Here is a 19061-nt window from a genome sequence, read left to right on the forward strand (position 1 = left end):
AAATTCCCTGATGGCTGGGGTCTCCCTCTGGAGGCCACTGGCCTTCCTCTTCGTTGTATATATTGCCTGGTTCATCTGAATCTTCTGCCTCACACAAAGCAGTGACAAATGTGTAAGAGAAGAAAGCAATCCAGAGCTTGCAATAACAGGTAAGTAGTTACATGCTCTAGCTGGGACACAATGTCACTGGAGGTTTCCATCTGCTCACTTCAACCTGCGGTGACATGGTTGTGTCTGCATCATAGTGGGTGGCCTTTTAAAGTGCCAGAAAGTGTGTACACTGCTCAGGTGAATGAATGGTCAGAAGTCCAGCCTGGGTAATGGCCCTGACTTGCCACCGTTGTATATAGGCGTAATTGGCCACACTCCACCACAAAGCTGGCACGAGGTAAAATTATTTATTTGTATATGTCACGCATCAATGGGATACAACAGAATTGATACATTTTACGCAAACCTTTCATGCTTGTTCACTTTATGTTCGTGTGAAACGCATCTATCAATCCTGTTGTTGCTTGACCTATACAAATAAAGGATCTTGCGTTGCCCAAGCTTTGTGGTGGAGTGTGGCCTTTTAAAGTGCACCTGATTTAAAAATGTTAAAATTTGATATGTTTTGGAGAAAATCTAGAAATATTTAGTGTGCACAATCAGTACCCTGAAAAGTAGTGATCGATCGATGTTTTTTTTTTTTTTTTTACTACCGATATTTTAGTCATCGCGTATTGGCCGATTTTTTTTTTTTTTTTTTTTTTTTTTTTTTTTTTTTTTTTCCGTACATTAAAAAACATTTTATTTTTTGACAGGTACTCTTGTGGAGGGATCTGGTGGTCTAAAAGACCCCAAATCCCTCATTTGCACTTAAAAGCATTCAAAACGCCAAGTTTAGCTGTAATTTTTTTGAATTTGGTGCTGAGTACCCGGAAGTGATGTCATGACATCACTTCCCGGTTTTTACATGGGAGACCCGATCAGAGCCGAATGCGGCTTTGATCGGGTCTTCTCTTCGGCCGCCGTGCAGGCTGGTTGCCCGTGTTTCCCGATGGGACAGGAGAACTGGGCGAGCTGAGGGAGAGGGCGCTCCTTGTAATGACAGCTAAGCTGCTTATCAGCTGCATCAGTTGTCATTACAAGACAGCCAACCGACTATGGACGCCAGTATCTGGGTGATGCCTCTAGCTGCAGGCATCATTCTGGTACATGCACGTTCCTGAAATATCGGTAACCTCAAGTGCATATCGGCCCCTGATAATTGGTCGATCCCTACTGAAAAGCCTACCTTCTGTCTTAGTTACATAGTCAGGTTGAAAAAAGTCCATCTGGTTCAACCAAACCAGATCTTGATTTCCTTCTGGCAAATATCAGTGCACTTCCTGTCCCTACAACTTCAAAGCTGTATTTCTGCATTGCGAAATTCAAGGCACTGCTGCCACTAACTCATGGTCTCGGGAGGTTTGGCGTACATTTAGTGATCTCACTACTACATTGTTCATCGTTTTTTCTTGTTGGTGCTTTGCTTCCTTATGTCGATGCTTCTATCTCTACCAAGATGGCTGCCTCCACAAAGCATAGAAAATTGTATTTGTAATGAAGTATGGTGGGAATAAAGGTGGATCCCGTAGAAATTTTCTTTGCAGGGATGCCTGTTTTCCTGTCCTCGATAGATGGCTAGATGGATATAATTATTTATTGAAGGAACACTTTTTAATTAGGGTATAGCACCAAGTCAATTACACTCCTGGAATATTGATCTGGTCAGTTGAGTAGCAGAGGGAGTTGTCAATCAGTTTGGTGTTAATGAAATTACCAACAGGTGCACAAGAGGGGCAACAATGAGACGACCTCCAAAACAGTAATGGTTTTACAGGTGGAAGACACTGACATTTTTTCCCTACTCATCTGCAGACTGTTTTTCTTTACTAGTTTTGCATTTGGCTAAAGTCAGTGTCACTACTGGTAGCATGAGACTATACCTGGACCTTATAGAGGTTGCACAGGCAGTCCAACTCTTCCAGGATGGCACATCAATGTGTCGGTGCCAGAAGGTTTGCTGTGTCTCCCAGCACAGTCTCAAGAGCATGGAGGAGATGCCAGAAGACAGGCAGGTAATCTAGGACAGCTGGACAGGGCTGCAGAAGGTTCTTAACCCATCAGCAGGACTGGTATCTGCTCCTTTTATGCAAGAAGTAACAGGATGAGCACCGCTAGAGCCCTACACAATGACTTCCAGCAGGCCACTGGTGTGAATGCCTCATGATAATTTTAATTTTATTTAAATTGTGGTTTAGGGTGGGTGGATTCTACACCCCCCCCCCTTCCCATTCTTGCTGTAGTATGTGCTACAGAGAAAGTGACAATTAGAAAGGAAACAAATAATGCGCAGAGACCTCTCCAAGGGTCCCCCCACAATACATAGCAGCAATGTTCCACTTAAAATCACTCCCATGCTGCCATCCACCCCTATGTTGCCAATCACCCTCATGTTTTTGACAGCCCCCTTGCCTTTTAGCCCCAAAAATGGGCATTTTTATTTGACAGATTTTGGCTCCCATTGGCGTTTTTAGGGTTTGGAACCTAAACTTCTTTAAAATTTGGTGAACACTGCTCAGACCAAAGTGCCTGTTCGCATCTGCCTTATTTTGAATACTTCCAGTTTGACAGATTACGTATTTTATCCACTGAGCGTATACTGGCAGTTTGCAGGATCCAGGCATTGCTTTACAGGATGCAATGTTAAAATTAAAAAAAGCTTATTTTTATACCTGCAAAAATGTGTAAATTATTTTTATTAATGCATATTACATTTTTGAAATTATCTTTTTTAAATCAACTTCTGTCAAGCAGGGAAGGCCACACAGTGATCTAAATTCAGTCAGTCCAGCTATTTTACATTTGTATATGGCCAGCTTAAAGTGGAGCCTTAAAGTTGCGCTTTAAGCAATCCTCCCCCAAATATGCCACATTTGGCATGTCGCTTTTTTTTGGGGGAGGGGGGAGAGACAGGTACCTGCTCCCACTTAGGTCAGGCCACCTAGGTGGCTCGGGCGAAAGTTCTCCTCTCACCCTCCCTTCTTGCAATCTTCTGGGATATGTCACAGGTCCCAGAAGATTGTCCGATCAATGAGGAGGTGCTGTGGGGCTCACGCATGTGCATCCATACTTTTTGTAGCTGCTCACTTGTAATTAACACCAAAAATGAGTGGAACTCTGCTTTAACAGTTACACCTTATAGTTCCCCTCTTCTTCCCCACATATAAGTAGTAAGTTACTTTGGGGGAAATTTACTAAGACTGGAGCAGCCAGAATCTGGAGCAGCTGTGCAAAGTAAATCAGTTTCTAGCTTTCATTTGGTTTCAAAGTAAATAATCAGTTTCTAGCTTTCAAGCTGGTTGGTTGCTATTCACAACTGCTCCGATTTTTAGTAAATTCTCCCCTCTGTATCTCTGGGTATGTGATGCTGTCACATGAGGGAGGGTTCTTGGCTCTGTGCAAGCTCTGATTAGACCAACTGGGAGCTTACACAGGGTTTTTTTTTTTTTTTTTTTTTTTTTAATTGTTAAATATGTTAAACCAATGTATGTGCATTTAGGCCACACAGAACCCCATCCAGCTAGTCCCACTTATACTCCCATTAATTTACCCACTTTTGAGATTTATTTTATTTATTTTTTTCCCTGATCAATAAAAGAGAAAGAGAGGAAAAATGTCTTCAACAGAGCGACAAATGACTGTTTCCCCCACTAGAAATATTCTTGGCACCTTTTGTGATGTTCTAGCAATTCAAGGTATCACATCACGGATTTAAACGTAAACTTCACTGGGCTTAAGGCCCCCACACACGTACCGATCGTCGGTATACAAACGTCGGCGGACGAAAGATCTGCCGATTGTACGCGTGTTAGTATGGTGCCTCCGACAGCTGTCTGCGCACAATCCGCGGACAAAAGTCTTTCTTGCAAACATGAAAATTTTTGTCTGCGGACACCAGAACGGACGATTGTTCGCCTGTCAGTACAGAATTCGGCTGACAGACCGCAGATTTGCAAGACTGGGCATGCTCAGAAAATTAAAAACACAGGGAAAGTTAACCATTACATGACATCACTTCTGCAGTCAGCTGAAGTCTGCAGACAAAATTCTTGTGCTGTCCTTGTGCTGTCTTTGCACTTTTCAACAGACACCGACATCCCGGGGAGAAAAGACGAACATTTGTATGCCGACGATCGGTACGTGTGTACGGGGCTTTACAATCATATCGTGCAGATGAACAATGATCACCCCTGTTTTAATAAATGAAAAGTCCTCACAGTGTGACTTGGATAGATGAGGCCTCCTTCAAGGCATTCTGTGTGCAGGGAAATGGCTGTCAAAAACACCCAATGCATTTAAGATCACCATTCCAGATTTACAAGGGAGTCTGTTGTATATTTGCACTAAACCTGTATGTGAAGTGACTGGTTTAGCTGACTTTTAAACTGCTAAAAGCAGTGTGTGTATGTTTGGAAGAAAAATATGCACTAGCTTATTTTCTGCTGAAGAGCAGAATGTTCTAAATTAAATTGCCAATCGTGTGGATCTCTCATGGACTATACATTTTCGTATATAACCTATCCCTCATTTTCCTTTTAACTCTCCATATCTCTGACCCACTGTATGATTTGATATCACAAGAACAGGAACTGATGGAAAATCTTACCGGACACAGACTGCAAAAGAAGCCAGGCAGATGTTATAACCTATATTATCTGTATATACTGTATAATAACCTGTAATACCTGTATAACCTAACCAATACTTTTGTGCTATACTTTGGCTTTAAGCAGATGGAAGAAGCATTTAAGTAAAATTGGTGACGTGCCACTATGTTTCAAAGTATGTAGAAATACAAATGTATAGAATATGGAGGGAGTTGCAAAAGCAATAAAGCAGAGGATAAACAATCGGCATACATTTCCCATTTATTGCATGTAGGAACAGTTGGTAAATCCTGTGAAGACCAGAAAGACATTGTCAAAAAAAATAAAGTATGCAACTGTAGCATGAAAATATCATGAAAACACGAGATTGGTTATATAGTTAGTCAGGTTGAAAAAAGACACTAGTCCATCTAGTTCAATCAATAGGAGTTAAAAAAAATAAAAACTACAATTCTATACCCGCAGTTGCTCCAGAGGAAGGTTAAAAACCCCAGCAAAGCATAATCCAATTTGCTCAAGCAGGGGAATAAAAAGTCCTTCCTGATTCCCCCCCCTGCGAGGCAATCTGAATTTTCCCTGGATCAACTTTACCTATAAATGTTAGTACCCGGTTATGCTGTGTACATTTAGATAAGAATCCAGGCCTTTGCTTTAAAAAAAAAAAAAAAACTGGTTAGCAGTGACACACTATATTACCAATAATATTGGGACACCTGCCTTTACACCCACATGAACTTTATTGGCATCCCGGTCTTAGTCTATAGGGTTCAATATTGAATTGGCCCACCCTTTGAGGCTATAACAGCTTCGGCTCTTCTGGGAAGGCTGTCCACAAGGTTTAGGAGTGTGTCTTTGGGAATGTTTGACCATTCTTCCTGAAGTGCAATTGTGAGGTTAGGCACGGATGTTGGAGAGAAGGTCTGGCTCACAGCCTGCACTCTAATTCATCCCAAAGGTGTTCTATCGGGTTTGAGGTCAGTTTCTCCACCCTAAATTTTCTCATCCATGTCTATGTGAACCTTGCTTTGTGAACTGGTGCGCAGTCATGTTGGAACAGGAAGGGGGCATCCCCAAATTGTTCCCACAAATTTGGGAGCATGAAATTGTCCAAATTGTCTTGGTATGCGAGCCAGACCTTCTCTCTAGTATCAATGCCTAACCTCACAAATGCGCTTCTGGAAGACTAGTCAAGCATTCCCATAGACACACTCCTAAACCTTGTGGACAGCCTTCCAGAAGGGTTCAAAGCTGTTATAGCTGCAAAGGGTGGGCCAACTCAATATTGAACCCTAAAGACTAAGGTCCGGGATGGCATTAAAGTTCACCTGGGTGTAAAGGCAGGTGTCCCAATACTTTTGGTAATATAGTGTACATGTATAATGTTCAACAAACCCCCCCCCCCCCCCAATTAGGGGATAGAATACAGTATGTTACCAAGGAGTGAGAGTTGAAAAAAAAAAAAATAGGACCAGAAACCATGAGTGGAGTAATTTTAATCGGATTCTAATGGTGGTGTTTTTGTTTTTTTTTATTTTTGCTTTTTTAATGACCTGAAGGTGGCTTTTAACATCAGCTATGATAGAGGACAGATGCAACTGAATGGATTTCCCTTAAGTAAAAGTGTTTCAAGAATATCCTGGAAAATGGACAAAAGTAAGAAACTCTCTATTTAATCCTGGCATGGGGGGATTGTATGTGTATGTTGTGTGCGTCGTTGTAACATGAGAAAAAGAGTAAACCATTATGTATTTACTGATAGAAATGGTTGGGTTTTAATGCTGTCTGGGGCCTACCAGTGGACATTTCAACTCTCTTCCAGTTTTGATGGCTGGGTTTTTTGCCAGGTCAAATAAAAAATGGGAAATGCTATGATAGGGACATAACCGTAAAATCAAAAATCTTAATCGTACAGGACACAAGTAAAGTATTCATAGACCCTGGGTTATAGGCTCTTACCTTTTTTTAGGTGATTAGACACTGGCAAAGCTTTTGAGGATGTGTACCCTGGGCTTCTCCCCTATAACCCTACTCCCACTCCATGAGTACTTCCGTTTTTTTTTTTTTTTTTTTTGTTTTTTACTAGAGTCCTTATGTGATGATCCTCCTCTCCTTTGCAGCAAAATCACTCTTAACTTAAGCGGTTTATTATGATGTTTTATCTTCAAAATTCTTTCTCTTCAATCATCGTCCCTGCTTTCTAATGCCACAGGTAGAAACAATGCAACCTTGGTAAAACCCTGGAGCACTGGAACCTGCATGGACTCTCACCTTGCCACTTAGTACAACACTTCAGGGGTTGATCTAGTAAAACTGGAGAGTGCAAAATCTAGTGCAACACTGCATAGAAACCAAGAAAGTAACTATCCTGCGCTTAGGTGTAATGCTCAAGGGAAGGAAGTGTGTCTAGTTCTTATTGTCAAAGCCTAGGGTCTTGCTGCCCTCTCAGGACTATTGGTATCCAAGTATACTGAAAAACAAAAGAAGGGTGCACCGACCTAGTTCAAATCCATTACAAAAAATGTATTAAAGGTGACGCATTATGTATACAAGCAAAATGAAGACAAGTTGCCTCCAGATTTGCTGGAAGGCTCCAACACTGCAAGGAGACCAGATGGCATCTGTGGGGGCTTGGTGTATGCATTTCAAGAGAGAACCCTTTTTCTCAGAGCCAAAAGGACAAATGACCCACCATGCATTTATATATATATATATATATATATATATATATATATATATATATATATATATATATATATATATGTGTGTGTGTGGAGATCCATATATGTATGGGTCTTTACTGCCCCCATTGGTAAGCCCTGCCCGTCATAAAAAATTAGGGGTGTGTGTCTCTCCAGGATACAATCCCAGATTGACACCCATCCTAGGTAGCGAGTGACCGGAATAGCAGCGAATATCACATAGCATACAATATGATGTCTTGCAATATAAACATGAAATCACACACACACACTGTATGTACTTATATTGCATCCAAGCCAAAGCTCTTAAAAGTGTACCCACCGCCATGTCCTCCAAAGACCTATGTGGTTCCTATAAATATGTTCAGTTCAGAGGCGCTCCTGATGCTGCCGCCTCCTACTAGCATGGGGAAGCTGGCACAGAGGCGTCATAAGTGACTCTGCTCCAGGTCGCCTCTTGTATGGCTGGAACGCAAGTCTAGCCGGTAGACCTGAAAGAGCGGGTGGATCTGTGTTCCACCGAACTATACGTCCGTTCTGGTCACCTGGCAGCGTCCTATCCAGTTTCATCTGAGCATAGTCTACAGCAGGGGCAGACCCGAAGACCATTAACACCTGCTTCTCCCCAGTGCTGCAGGTGTGCTATACAGTCGCAAGGGGCCAATGCAGGAATGGTTAGTGGCAGGCTCACTGGGCAAAGAGCCAGAGTGTATATCAGTACACAACACCAGAAGATCAGGTGCCAAAAGGAATGTGTATGTCTCATAGGAAAGGGTTAATGGGGCCTACTGTCCATAGCTGCTAGAGAATGTCCTTGGAGGAGGGAGGTTACAAGCAACCAACACTAAAAGTTTTCTGTGAAGCGCTTAGGACATGAGTACTGCTTGTAGTGGCACTGAATAAGGAAGGCAAAATTCAGTCAGCTTTCATGACAAAAGTAAAAGTGTTGCGTACAAAAGTGAGGCAAGAGCACTGGTGGAACATAGTAAAAACACAGCTTGATATACGTAACAGAACAGGGAAGGACTGGAAAATATCCAAATACCACATTATCTGCAGTACACCATACAACAAGCAAAACGACTATCCGTCCAAGAGAAAAGAACATCTGTATCATGTTTTCCATATTCTCAATTGAGATTACTCAGCGATTGCGGAACAGTACTCGATGCTCTCCTGGGATATACATTGTGAGAGAAAAATTACGTGTACAAAAAGGAGCTGAGTAATGCCCCATACACACGCGCAGATTATCTGCAGACTTTCCAAAACCATATAATATGAGGTCAAACCTAAACACTTTCAATTTGTATGCAATCCGGCAGGCCCTGGCACTACATAGAAAAGGTAAGTCTGCTGACAAACGTCTGCAGATAATCTGCACGTGTGTATGGGGCATAAGAGTGAGAAAAAGAAAAGCAAAAGAAGAGGAGGTAGAGTAAACCTGGAGGAAAAAAAAAAAAAAAAGGCATGTTAAGCAAAAAAATAAAAACCCTAGATCCATTGCAGATGGACATAGCTGGCCCATGGGCTCCAAACCCGTTCAAATCATTGTGAAGTGTCATTCATTTTGCTGGTGAGGTGCTTGTTGAGCATAATCGGAGACACACTTCGTACCTCTACATTCAAACATATAAACCACAAGTGTACAGTTGGGTCCATATACATTTGGACACAGGCACAATTTTCATACTTTTGGCTATGTATGCCACCAGAATAAAATTATGATGAAACAATCCAAATTAATTTGTAGTGCAGACTTTCAGCTTTTAATTTAAGGGGTTGAACATAAATATCAAGTACAAGTTTTAGGAACTGCAACTATTTTTATACGCAGTCCCCCCCATTTTTAGGGGCTCAAATGTAATTGGACAAATGAATATAATCCCAAAAAAAGTTCATTTTTAATATTTTGTTGAGAATCCTTTACTGGCAATGACTGCCTGAAGCCTAGAACCCATGGACATTGCCAAAGACTGGGTTTCCTTCTTTCTGGTGCTTTGTCATGCTCCTAACTGCATCTGTCTTCAGTTGTTCTTTAGTTTGTGGGTCTTTCTGCTTTTTAGTTTTTCCTTCAGCAAGTGAAATGCATGCTCAATTGGATTGAGGTCAAGTGATTGGGTCGGCCATTACAGAATATTCCACTTATTTTCCTTCAAAAGCTCCTGGGTTGCTTTTGCAGTTTGTTTTGGATCATTGTCCATTTGTACTGTGAAGCGCTGTCCAATCAACTTTGCTGCATTTGGCTGAATCTGGGCTGACAGAATATCCTTATTACTGCAGAATTCATCTGTCTGCTTCTGTCTTCTGTCACATCAATAAACAATGACCCAGTGCCACTGGAAGCCATGCATGCCCATGCCATCACACTGCCTCAACCATCTTTTTTACAGATGGATTTGTGTGCTTTGGAACATGAGCTCTCTGATGGATTTGTTTTAGTTTTTGAAGCCTTAAAATGGACAGCTCCTTTGAACGCATGATGTAGGTTCAATAGAGTCCAAATGCAAATTCCACACTTATGCCCCATACACACGTGCAGATTATCTGCAGACTTTTGTCTGCAGATTTACCTTTTCTATGTAGTGCAAGGGCCTGCCGGATTGCATACAAATTGAAAGTGTTTAGGTTTGACCTCATATTCTATGGTTTTGGTAAGTCTGCAGACAAAAGTCTGCAGATAATCTGCACGTGTGTATGGGGCATTAGAATCAACTCCAGACCTTTTACCTGCTTAATTGATGAAGGAATAACAAAGGAGTAGCCCACACCTGGCCATGAAACCGCTTTTGATTTAATTGTGCAATTACTTTTGGTAGCTTGAAAAAGGGGGGATGGCTATTTCTTAAAGCTGGAATTCCTAAACCCTTCCTCCGATTTGGATTTACATACCCTCAAATTAAATCTGAGAGTATGCACTTTCAGCCCATATCCGTTATATAACTATAGCTTGAATATGTTTTACCTATTACCTGAAAAAATATTGTGCCTGTGTCCAAATATATATAAACCTAACTGTATACTAATGAGTTGAGAATGATTGATTTTATTTTTGGATATGATCAAACTCATAGACCTAAAATATTATGCAATATTAAAATATTGAATCGAACATAAACGTCCCATTTATTTTAAATACAAAAATTGTGCACAATGACAAAAATATAATGACATACTGTGTGTGTGTATGTGTGTGTGTATAATATATATATATCACAAGTGAGTACACCCCTCACATTTTTGTAAATATTTTTTTCTATCTGTTCATGTGACAACACTGAAGAAGTTACACTTTGCTACAATGTAAAGTAGGAAGTGTACAGCTTGTATAATAGTGTAAATTTGCTGTCCCCTTAAAATAACTTGACACACAGCCTTTAATGTCTAAACCACTGGCAACAAAAGTGAGTACACTCCTAGTCAAAATGTCCAAATTGGGCCCAAAAGTGTCAATATTTTGTGTGGCCACCCTTATTTTCCAGCACTGCCTTAACCCTCTTGGGCATGGAGTTCACCAGTAAAATAGATGGAACGTGTTCCAAAATGGCGAAGGCGGGTCCGTCAGTTGAAGTTCCAACAACGATTTATAGCCTGAGTAAGGAATGCCGCAAGGCAACTGATTCTTCCGGAGTATTTTTTTTTTTTTTCTTTTTCTTTTTTTTTTTGCAAAAAATGAAAATACCCCAGTGGTGAATAAATGCCACCAAAAGTAAGCTTTACTTGTTTAAAAAAAAAAAAAAAATATATATATATTTTCATATAGGTACAGTGTTGCAAATGTCATTCAAAATGCAAATTGCACATGACTGTATAGATGTAATTTCAAATGCGACAGCTCTGAAAGGTGAAAATTGGCCTGGGCAGGAATGGGGTGAAAGTGCCCTGTATTGAAGTGGTTACATTTTTTTTTTTTTTTTACCGTCCCCTTTTGTTCGAAGCTGGACCAGATCTATTTCCTTAGGAATAGAGCTTGCAACACTGTTACTTTACTGTTCCTTTCCCCCAGTGAGTATAAAGTTAGAAGAAAAAAATCAGTGTATATTGGTAACCACCCCTGTGCGTTTAAAAAAAAAAAAAAGCTTATGGAGATTTTTCTGAAGAAATTGCTCCATTTACTTGAACCCAAAAATACCTGTATCCATTTTTTAATCTGTATAGAGATTGAGCTGAATTTTCATGCCCTTTGTGTTTCTACACATAAAAATGTAAAGGGTAGTTTATCTAAAAGTTGAGCCACTATTTTTTTCTACCCAATAAGAATATTGAGTTTGGAACTGTGCTATGATAAAGTATCTGTAGCCTCTAATACATCCGTGTTCATACTATCCTCTGCATACCAGTTGAAACCTCAAATAGGGCTAATGCGTGTCAAGTTCTCTCCAGTTGCTTACATGGGAAACTGTCCTCTGTGTATTTGCATGCATGTTTTGCCTTTTAGAATTATCACTGTCTACTTTTATTATAATGCCACTAGCTAAATTGCTGTTTATTAGGCCAAAAGGTACCTTTTTGTTAGGAACACTAGAACCCTTGTCATCCCCTTTTTTTTTTATTTATTATTTTTTTTTTTTTTTTTTACTGCATTTTTCCCTCACTTTCTGCTTGTTAAATCCATTATGAACAGAACAGGAAGTGAGTGGAAATCTTTTTAATGGAATCCAAGATTGCAGAAAAACCCAACCAAAACAACTTTTATAAAAATACTAAACCTACACTGGTTCTAAAGTGTAAAATTTTTTTTTTTTTCTTCCTGCATGAAGGTAAAAAAACGCTCCATGGTACACACTACTGTACCATGGCCCCCTCACCCTGTCCCTAAACACTTTCCTTCCTCTTCTCAAGCTCCCCGGCTTGCAGCAATCCTGCTTTCTCTTCCTGAATTCACAGGATACACTGAGAGCAGTGGGGGGCCATTGGCTCCTGCTTCTGCAAGTCAAATCCTGTGTGGAGGGAGCAGGGGGCGAGGCTGAGCCCTGCTTTGTGTGTGGATGCACAAAGCCTGGCTGAGGAGCGCGCCTACACGGGTGCCATCTCAGCAAACGGCTTGCTGAGGGAGCACTTGTAAGAAGGAGCTGAGATCGCCGGCGGGGGTACTCCAGAACAGGGGGTAAGTCACCACTGACCAGCTTGGCAAGTATAACTGTGAATGTTAGCTTTACAATCACTTTAAGTCTGATTGTTGATGGGTGGATGACTACTCTTTTTATAGTGGATTGGCTTGTGTTTTTGGTACAAAAAGTGGTTCTAAAGACAGGTTTTATGAAACCGAGTGCGTACACAAATAACTTTGTTTTTATTTATAGCAATCAATAATTTTTGTTACAGTGGATTCTAGATTGCCCTATAAGCAGTCGAACGTGGTACGTGAGGCTTTGGTCAGCATGCGATTACTCATTTTGCATTTGCCTACGAACTCCAGTACTAAAACTAAGATAATTGTTCAGCAAGAAGTAGTTGAAATTGATGGAAATCAGGTTAGTAAAAAAATAGCTTTGTACTGTTGGTGTGATTGCCATATCATTTTGTCTATCATTTTATGAATGTACTTTTAAAATGCCAAAGTGATACTTCTCTTATCCCTTATCGCATACTGTACTTTAGAGTTCAGCTTTAGATGTCTTTCTATCATTTATAATACTCTCTTGTATTTTGTGTGTATTTTAAGGTTTAAAAATCTTCCATTGCATTTTCTGTATGGACCTTTCTCTATTTTTATATATATATGTGTGTGTGTGTGTGTGTGTGTGTGTGTGTGTATATATGTATATGTATATGTGTGTGTGTGTGTATATATATATATATATATATATATATATATATATATATATATTCTCTCAATCAGATCTCTTTTGGCAGTCACTTAGGTTAAAGCGAAGTTCCGGGCACAAAAACAATATTTTTTTTTTTTTTTGTGCCCCTCCGCTAGGTAGACCTGACCTGAAAGGGAATTGGATAGTTTTTTCTTTTTTTGTTCACTCCCCTTTTAATTGAAGATCGTAAATACTCACCTCAGAGTACTTCCTCCCTCGGGAGCCGCGGCTCACCCTGTCACTTCCTGTCTCGCTATGATTCCTGGGAGCTGAACGTCATCGCTCCCAGGAATCAAGCATCGACGGCACCGGCCCCGCTCGTCATTTCCGGGCGTCATTTCCGGGCATGCCCAGAAGCTGTGGAGGAATGCGGCGCCGCACCGGAAGTGACGAGAGGGGCCGGTGCAGGCGCATTCTGGGACAAGAAGATGCGGAAGAAGACACAGAAGAGGACCGCGCCAGCTTCAGCTGCCCACAAGAGAGATGGAAACGCTGTGGAAGAAATTTTATAAGTAAGTATTTCTTCTAAAAGGTAAGTGCGAACCGGGACAGATCAGAGGCTAGCCATTGTGGAATGTGCTAGCCCTGACTGTCCCGGGGGTGTGCTTATTGAGAATTGACTTCTGTGCCCGGAACTCCGCTTTAAGTTCACATGTAGGCACTTTGGGGCGTTTTTCAGCTCTAAGGACCAGCTCAAAAAAACGCCCAACAAGACAAATCCTATTCATTTCAATGGCCCCTGTGAAAGGCGATATAGATGCAAATGCTGGAAAGGCGATATAGAGCGTTTTACAGGCGTTTTACCTGTAAAACGCTTGTAAAAAAAAAAGCCTATAAAATGGCAACGCCTAGATGTGAACGTAGCCTTAAGATAATCTTTCCCATCTTCTCCAGCCTAAATTTCCAATGCTCCTTAGTCATTTTAGTTGCCCTTCTTGGCACTCTTTCCAGCCCCCTATTTTTGTGAACTGGTATTCAAACTTAGACTGGTAAGGTGAGGTTATACCAGTTCTTTGCTTTCAGGAATTTAGAAACAGACTGGTATTAAATGCTTGTATTGAACCCTATATTTTTAAAACACTGGTCTATGGGGGAGGGGGGGGGTAGAGGCTTAGAGGTCATTGTTATGGGGGAAAGGGGGTCAGAGGGCCCTGCTGGGGGGGGGGGGGCAGGGTGGAGGGGGTAATATGAAGATAGGTAGAGGACACTGCTATGGGGGTAGCCCTACCAAAAGCAGGGTCCTCTGCCCCCTTCACATCACCTCACCCCACAGTAGTGTCCCCTGCCCCCCTCCCCCTCACATCAGTCCACACCCCCATGTAGCTCTTTCCCCCCCCCCCCCCCTTCATAGCAGTGTCCTTTACCTCCTTTCCACATAAACCCCCACATAGACACAGTAGTATCCTCTGCCCCCCTCCCTCCCATAGCACTGGCTCCTGCCCCCCCCCCCCCCCATAGCAAGTGTCCACTACTTCATTAACCTCACCCCCACGCAAACATAAGTAGTACCCTACCTGCACATGTACACAGAGGAGAGGGACGAAGGCAGCACAGTTCTGGATGGTGTGAGGGAGTGGGAGCTGCTGCAGTGATGACGCGCAGACCCCCTGGAAATGACTGCAGGACCCTCCGGCTCGCAGTTGCAGCCAGAGACCGCGGTTTTTCTGCAAAGCCTGATGTCAAAAGTGCAGTCAGTTTGTTCTGGTGCTGCTACCTGCAAACGTCCTCCATCCTTTGCATCTGCAGGATCTTCGGATTCCGACATAGATATGGTTGCCACAGACGCAGACCACCCTGATGGGTCTGTGTCTTCACATTCTGACGCTGAAGAGGATCTGTACTCCTCCGCTGTCAGGCGAGAACACGCCTTGGTGGAAAATTTGATAGTTTCTGTGGGGGAAACTCTTAAAATGGCTGATGAACCCACAGTGTCGGGTACGCAGGTGTCTTTTGGCTCCCACAAATATCGCAAATGAGGTAAAGTGTTCCCTTGTCCTGACTTGTTTCACTCTATTGTGAATGAACAATGGCGACGCATTAAGCACATGCTGGTTTTGCATGCCGTTATCTTTTTGCGGAGACGGTGAATACGAGATGGGCTGCACCACTGAAGGTGGATTCCCCGGTGGCCAGGTTGAATAAAGCGACTCTGGTGCCGATGGAAGAGTTGTTTACCTTTTTCGGATCCCGTGGATAGACGGGTGGAATCCTTATCCTGCCATGTACATGTGGTGAAGGGTCACATGTTAAAAACTAACTTCGTGAACATTCTCATAGCACAGACTGCTACTGAATGGGTGAAGTTGCTAAAGAGTAACTTGAAAACGACACCGCTTCCCCCAGGGGTTCTGGAACTGTTAGACTTGTTGGTCCAAACCCTGGTGTTCATGTGTGATACCTCCTGTAAGCTGGGGAACAGGTAGGGGGTGCAAAGTTCCCTGGGATAAGCAGTCTTTCAGGCACAGATACCAAATCCAGTGAGGTAGTGACAATTGTGCGGTGTTTATTGGTGCTATATACAAGTGCTGTACAGTGCTTTAAGGAAAAACCAGCAGGAGAAATAATAACAAAAATGTAGCCGTGTCCCGGCACTTACTATACACAATGCAGGCCCTCACTAACAGGCTGAGCAAGCCCACCGCTTTTCAGCTTCCACAGACCATAATCTGACAGTTTTACCAACCTTCTGCTCTCATAGACAATTGTCTGATTTCCCAGGCTGAGAGAGCACTGGCTGTCTGTCTCAGGTGAGTTTAAATTGGTCTGGGGGAGAGGACCAAGATCTGAACTAGATCATGGATCAGAGATCCCTAAAGGTGTATGAGAGATGTCTGGGGGATGTATAAACCCCGAACAGGACTTTTCCAGGCTCTCTCTGGGACGCTCTGCTACAGTCCCTGGACTTGGTTTTATTGGTGGCCAGGACGTTAGCAGTGGGGGTTGCTATTAGACACCTAATATGGCTAAAATGCTGGTCGGCTGACCAGGCTTCTAAAATAAAAGCTGTTGCTGATCTCCCTTGTACGGGGGAGAAGCTATTTGGAGCTCCTCTGGACGAGATGATCAAAGGTATCACGGGGTGTAAGAGCACTAATCCGCCCCAATCCTCTAAAGGCAAGGTGCCGTGCTCTAGGCGGGGGCCTTCCTTTACTGCTCATAAACATTTTTCGTGCCTCCGGGTCACAGCAAAAAGGTAAACCGTTTAGATCTTCGGGACAAGCCTTTTTTCCGCCTAGTGCCTATCCCTAGTGGGAGGCGCATAACCCTATAGTCTAGGATTAAGCAGAGCTGTGTCTGTCGAACTTCAGAGAAAGAGATTTTACGATAAGTTCTTACAAAAATCAATTTTTTTCTGTTTTTCTATGTATTTACGTACCATACGTTTTGTGTGTGTGTTTTGCCTAAAAAAAACAGCAGACCTTAAGCTTATTCATTGGGGCTCTGTGTAGAATTGTATACAATATCTTTATTTTAACAAAGTGTAAATGGACTATGTTCACAGCTACCCTTAACACTTACAAACGTACGGGATAATAAAAAAAAATGCTATATGTGGTCTTTTAATACTCCCTCACACATGGGCATCCGCAGAACTTTTTTCAGGGGGGGCATCATTTTAAGGTCACCCATGCTCCACTCCCTTTCAACAATGTCATAAGGGGAGGGGCTTAGTCATTATATTTAAACAGCAGCATTTATTTTTAAAGCATTTGCTAACCTAAAAAAAAAATTAAAAATTGATCCTGTTAAAGCATGTTATACAGCACAGTGCTTTGCTGTGTAATTTGTCCTCTATCACCTAAAATACCTGGCTGATCCTGCCTGGCTATGTCCTCCCCTCTGTAAACTGACCACGGTATACCATTGCTCCTGAGCCCTGACACTGTGGTCAGTTTTTATGTGCTTTTGTCATCCGCAGCCTTCCTGTCCTCCTCTGTCCTCTCTCCCTGCCTGTCTGCCCCTGTGTCAGTGCCCCCCCCCCCTTCCCCTCCTCTTGCTGTAGTTTCATACCCTGTCTACAGTCTGTTTATTAATCCTGTGTCTGTGTTTTATAAAAATAAGCCATTCTTTACAAGTTTTTAGAGCGCCGCTCACGTGACCCGCCACCTCTCTCCTCCTCTCCCCCCTCCCCTCCCGACTGACATCAGTGAAGAATCTTCGGGCCCTGCCCGCTGCAAGCAGCTGTCAGACGGGGAGAGGAGAGAGCCGACTGGTCACATGAGTGGTGCTCGGTCCTCTGAAAACTGGTAAAGAACGGCTTATTTATTTTAAAACCCAGAGCACACAGGATTATTAAACAGACCAGGCAGGATGGTATAAAGTGGTTTAACAAACACTTGAAATGGGAAGTTGAGATTCCGGGGGGGCATTCCCCCCCCCCCCCCCCCCTTGCCCCTACCTGCGGATGCCCATGCCCTCACGTATCTTTTTAACAGCAGAAGATAAACATTTAGGTTTGTAGTTATTGGGAAAAGACTTTGAACACACTGTAAAATGGGTATGTTTTTATGTTAATCAATCTATTAGAAAACATGACAGACACTAAAGGCCCGTATACACGATAATGTAGGAGATGGTGTCGCGCTAATCCAGATAAACAAATACAGCTGTATACACGATAAGAAAATTAGGGAAAATTCGTCCAACGACCAATCTGCAGATTTTCAGATTGTTAGTATGGTGCTTTCGACAGCCGATTCCGACTTTTTGGCTGAAAAAATCCTGATGTGCAGGCTATAAAAGTTTTGTCGTCCGTCAAAACAACGTCCGATTTTCGTCTCATTAGTACAGTTTTCGAAGGAAAAAAATCTTAAGAGCAAGACTAGGCATGCTCAGAGACAAAAGAACACATGGAAAACAATCCAACACATGACATCACTTCTGAAGTAGAATTCTGTCGTACGGGAAAATTCGTATGAAAATAACCTCTTCACTTGCCACATCAGACTAGCATGCCACAAAAAAACGGATGAAGATCGTTCGATAATCTGATCATGTGTACGGGGCTTTAGAGTCCCTGAAGTGTAACTGTCTGCTAAGTTATTGAGGTTATGGAAATGTAGTTTTATTTTTATGACTGGGTATAAGTTTAGCCACCATTTCATTTTTTTCTTTTGTTTTGGGTTCTGCAGATCACTAGTTGAGAGGAAAGGTAAAGAAAAAAATGAATGCCAAAGGACAATAGTTCGAGGAGGATAATGTGAAGTTGATTTACTAAAACTGCAGAGTGCAAAATCTGGTGCAGCTGTGCATGGTAGCCAATCTGCTTCTAACCTCAGCTTATTCAGTTAAGCTTTGACAAAAAGAAAAACGGAAGCTGATTGGTTTCTATGCAGAGCTTCATTAGATTTTGCACTCCAATTTTAGTAAATCGATCTCCTGTGTGTTCGTTCTATTCTGTGATACTTTGACTAGTTAATGGATTGGTGTATGTTTGGCAAAGAGGGCTATGTTCTCATAAGGCAGAAATGGGCTAGATTGCAAATATGAAAGCTGTTCACCTCCACAACTATATTGATGCACTGCACAGAAAATATAAAAAGTCGGAAGACCCTACCCACTAATCTACAACTTTCATAGAAGGCTTGGTACCACAAGATTAGCAGAATTGAATATATATATATACATAAAGCTGCGCTAACAAATGAAACAGTCCATGTGAATGTCCATAGATGAAAGGGAAAAATGATGACCCTTGTGCAGGTACCGCTTACCAGATTCCAATTATTAAAGAGCCAAGAAATTTAGAGGCAAAGTCTTCAAATGTGGAACACAGCAAGCTTCATAGGGCTCCGATGTAAATCTCCTCAGTGGTATATGAATAGAAGGAGAAAAACAACACCATAGTGTAAACC

The 19061-nt window shown here is 42.1% G+C and overlaps 1 protein-coding gene across 1 annotated transcript in view; it reads left to right on the forward strand.

Annotated features, from left to right (window-relative positions):
• GINM1 (glycosylated integral membrane protein 1) overlaps nt 1-19061 on the forward strand; it is a 118764-nt gene that overhangs the window by 28025 nt on the left and 71678 nt on the right. The window contains exons 3-4 of the mRNA XM_082251592.1: nt 6254-6350; nt 12722-12870. Of these exons, the coding sequence (XP_082107718.1) occupies nt 6254-6350; nt 12722-12870 (246 nt within the window). The remainder of the gene's footprint in view (nt 1-6253; nt 6351-12721; nt 12871-19061) is intronic.

This window comes from Pelophylax lessonae, assembly GCF_965119305.1.
Source record: "Pelophylax lessonae genome assembly, chromosome: 3".
Classification (NCBI taxonomy): Eukaryota; Metazoa; Chordata; class Amphibia; order Anura; family Ranidae; genus Pelophylax; species Pelophylax lessonae.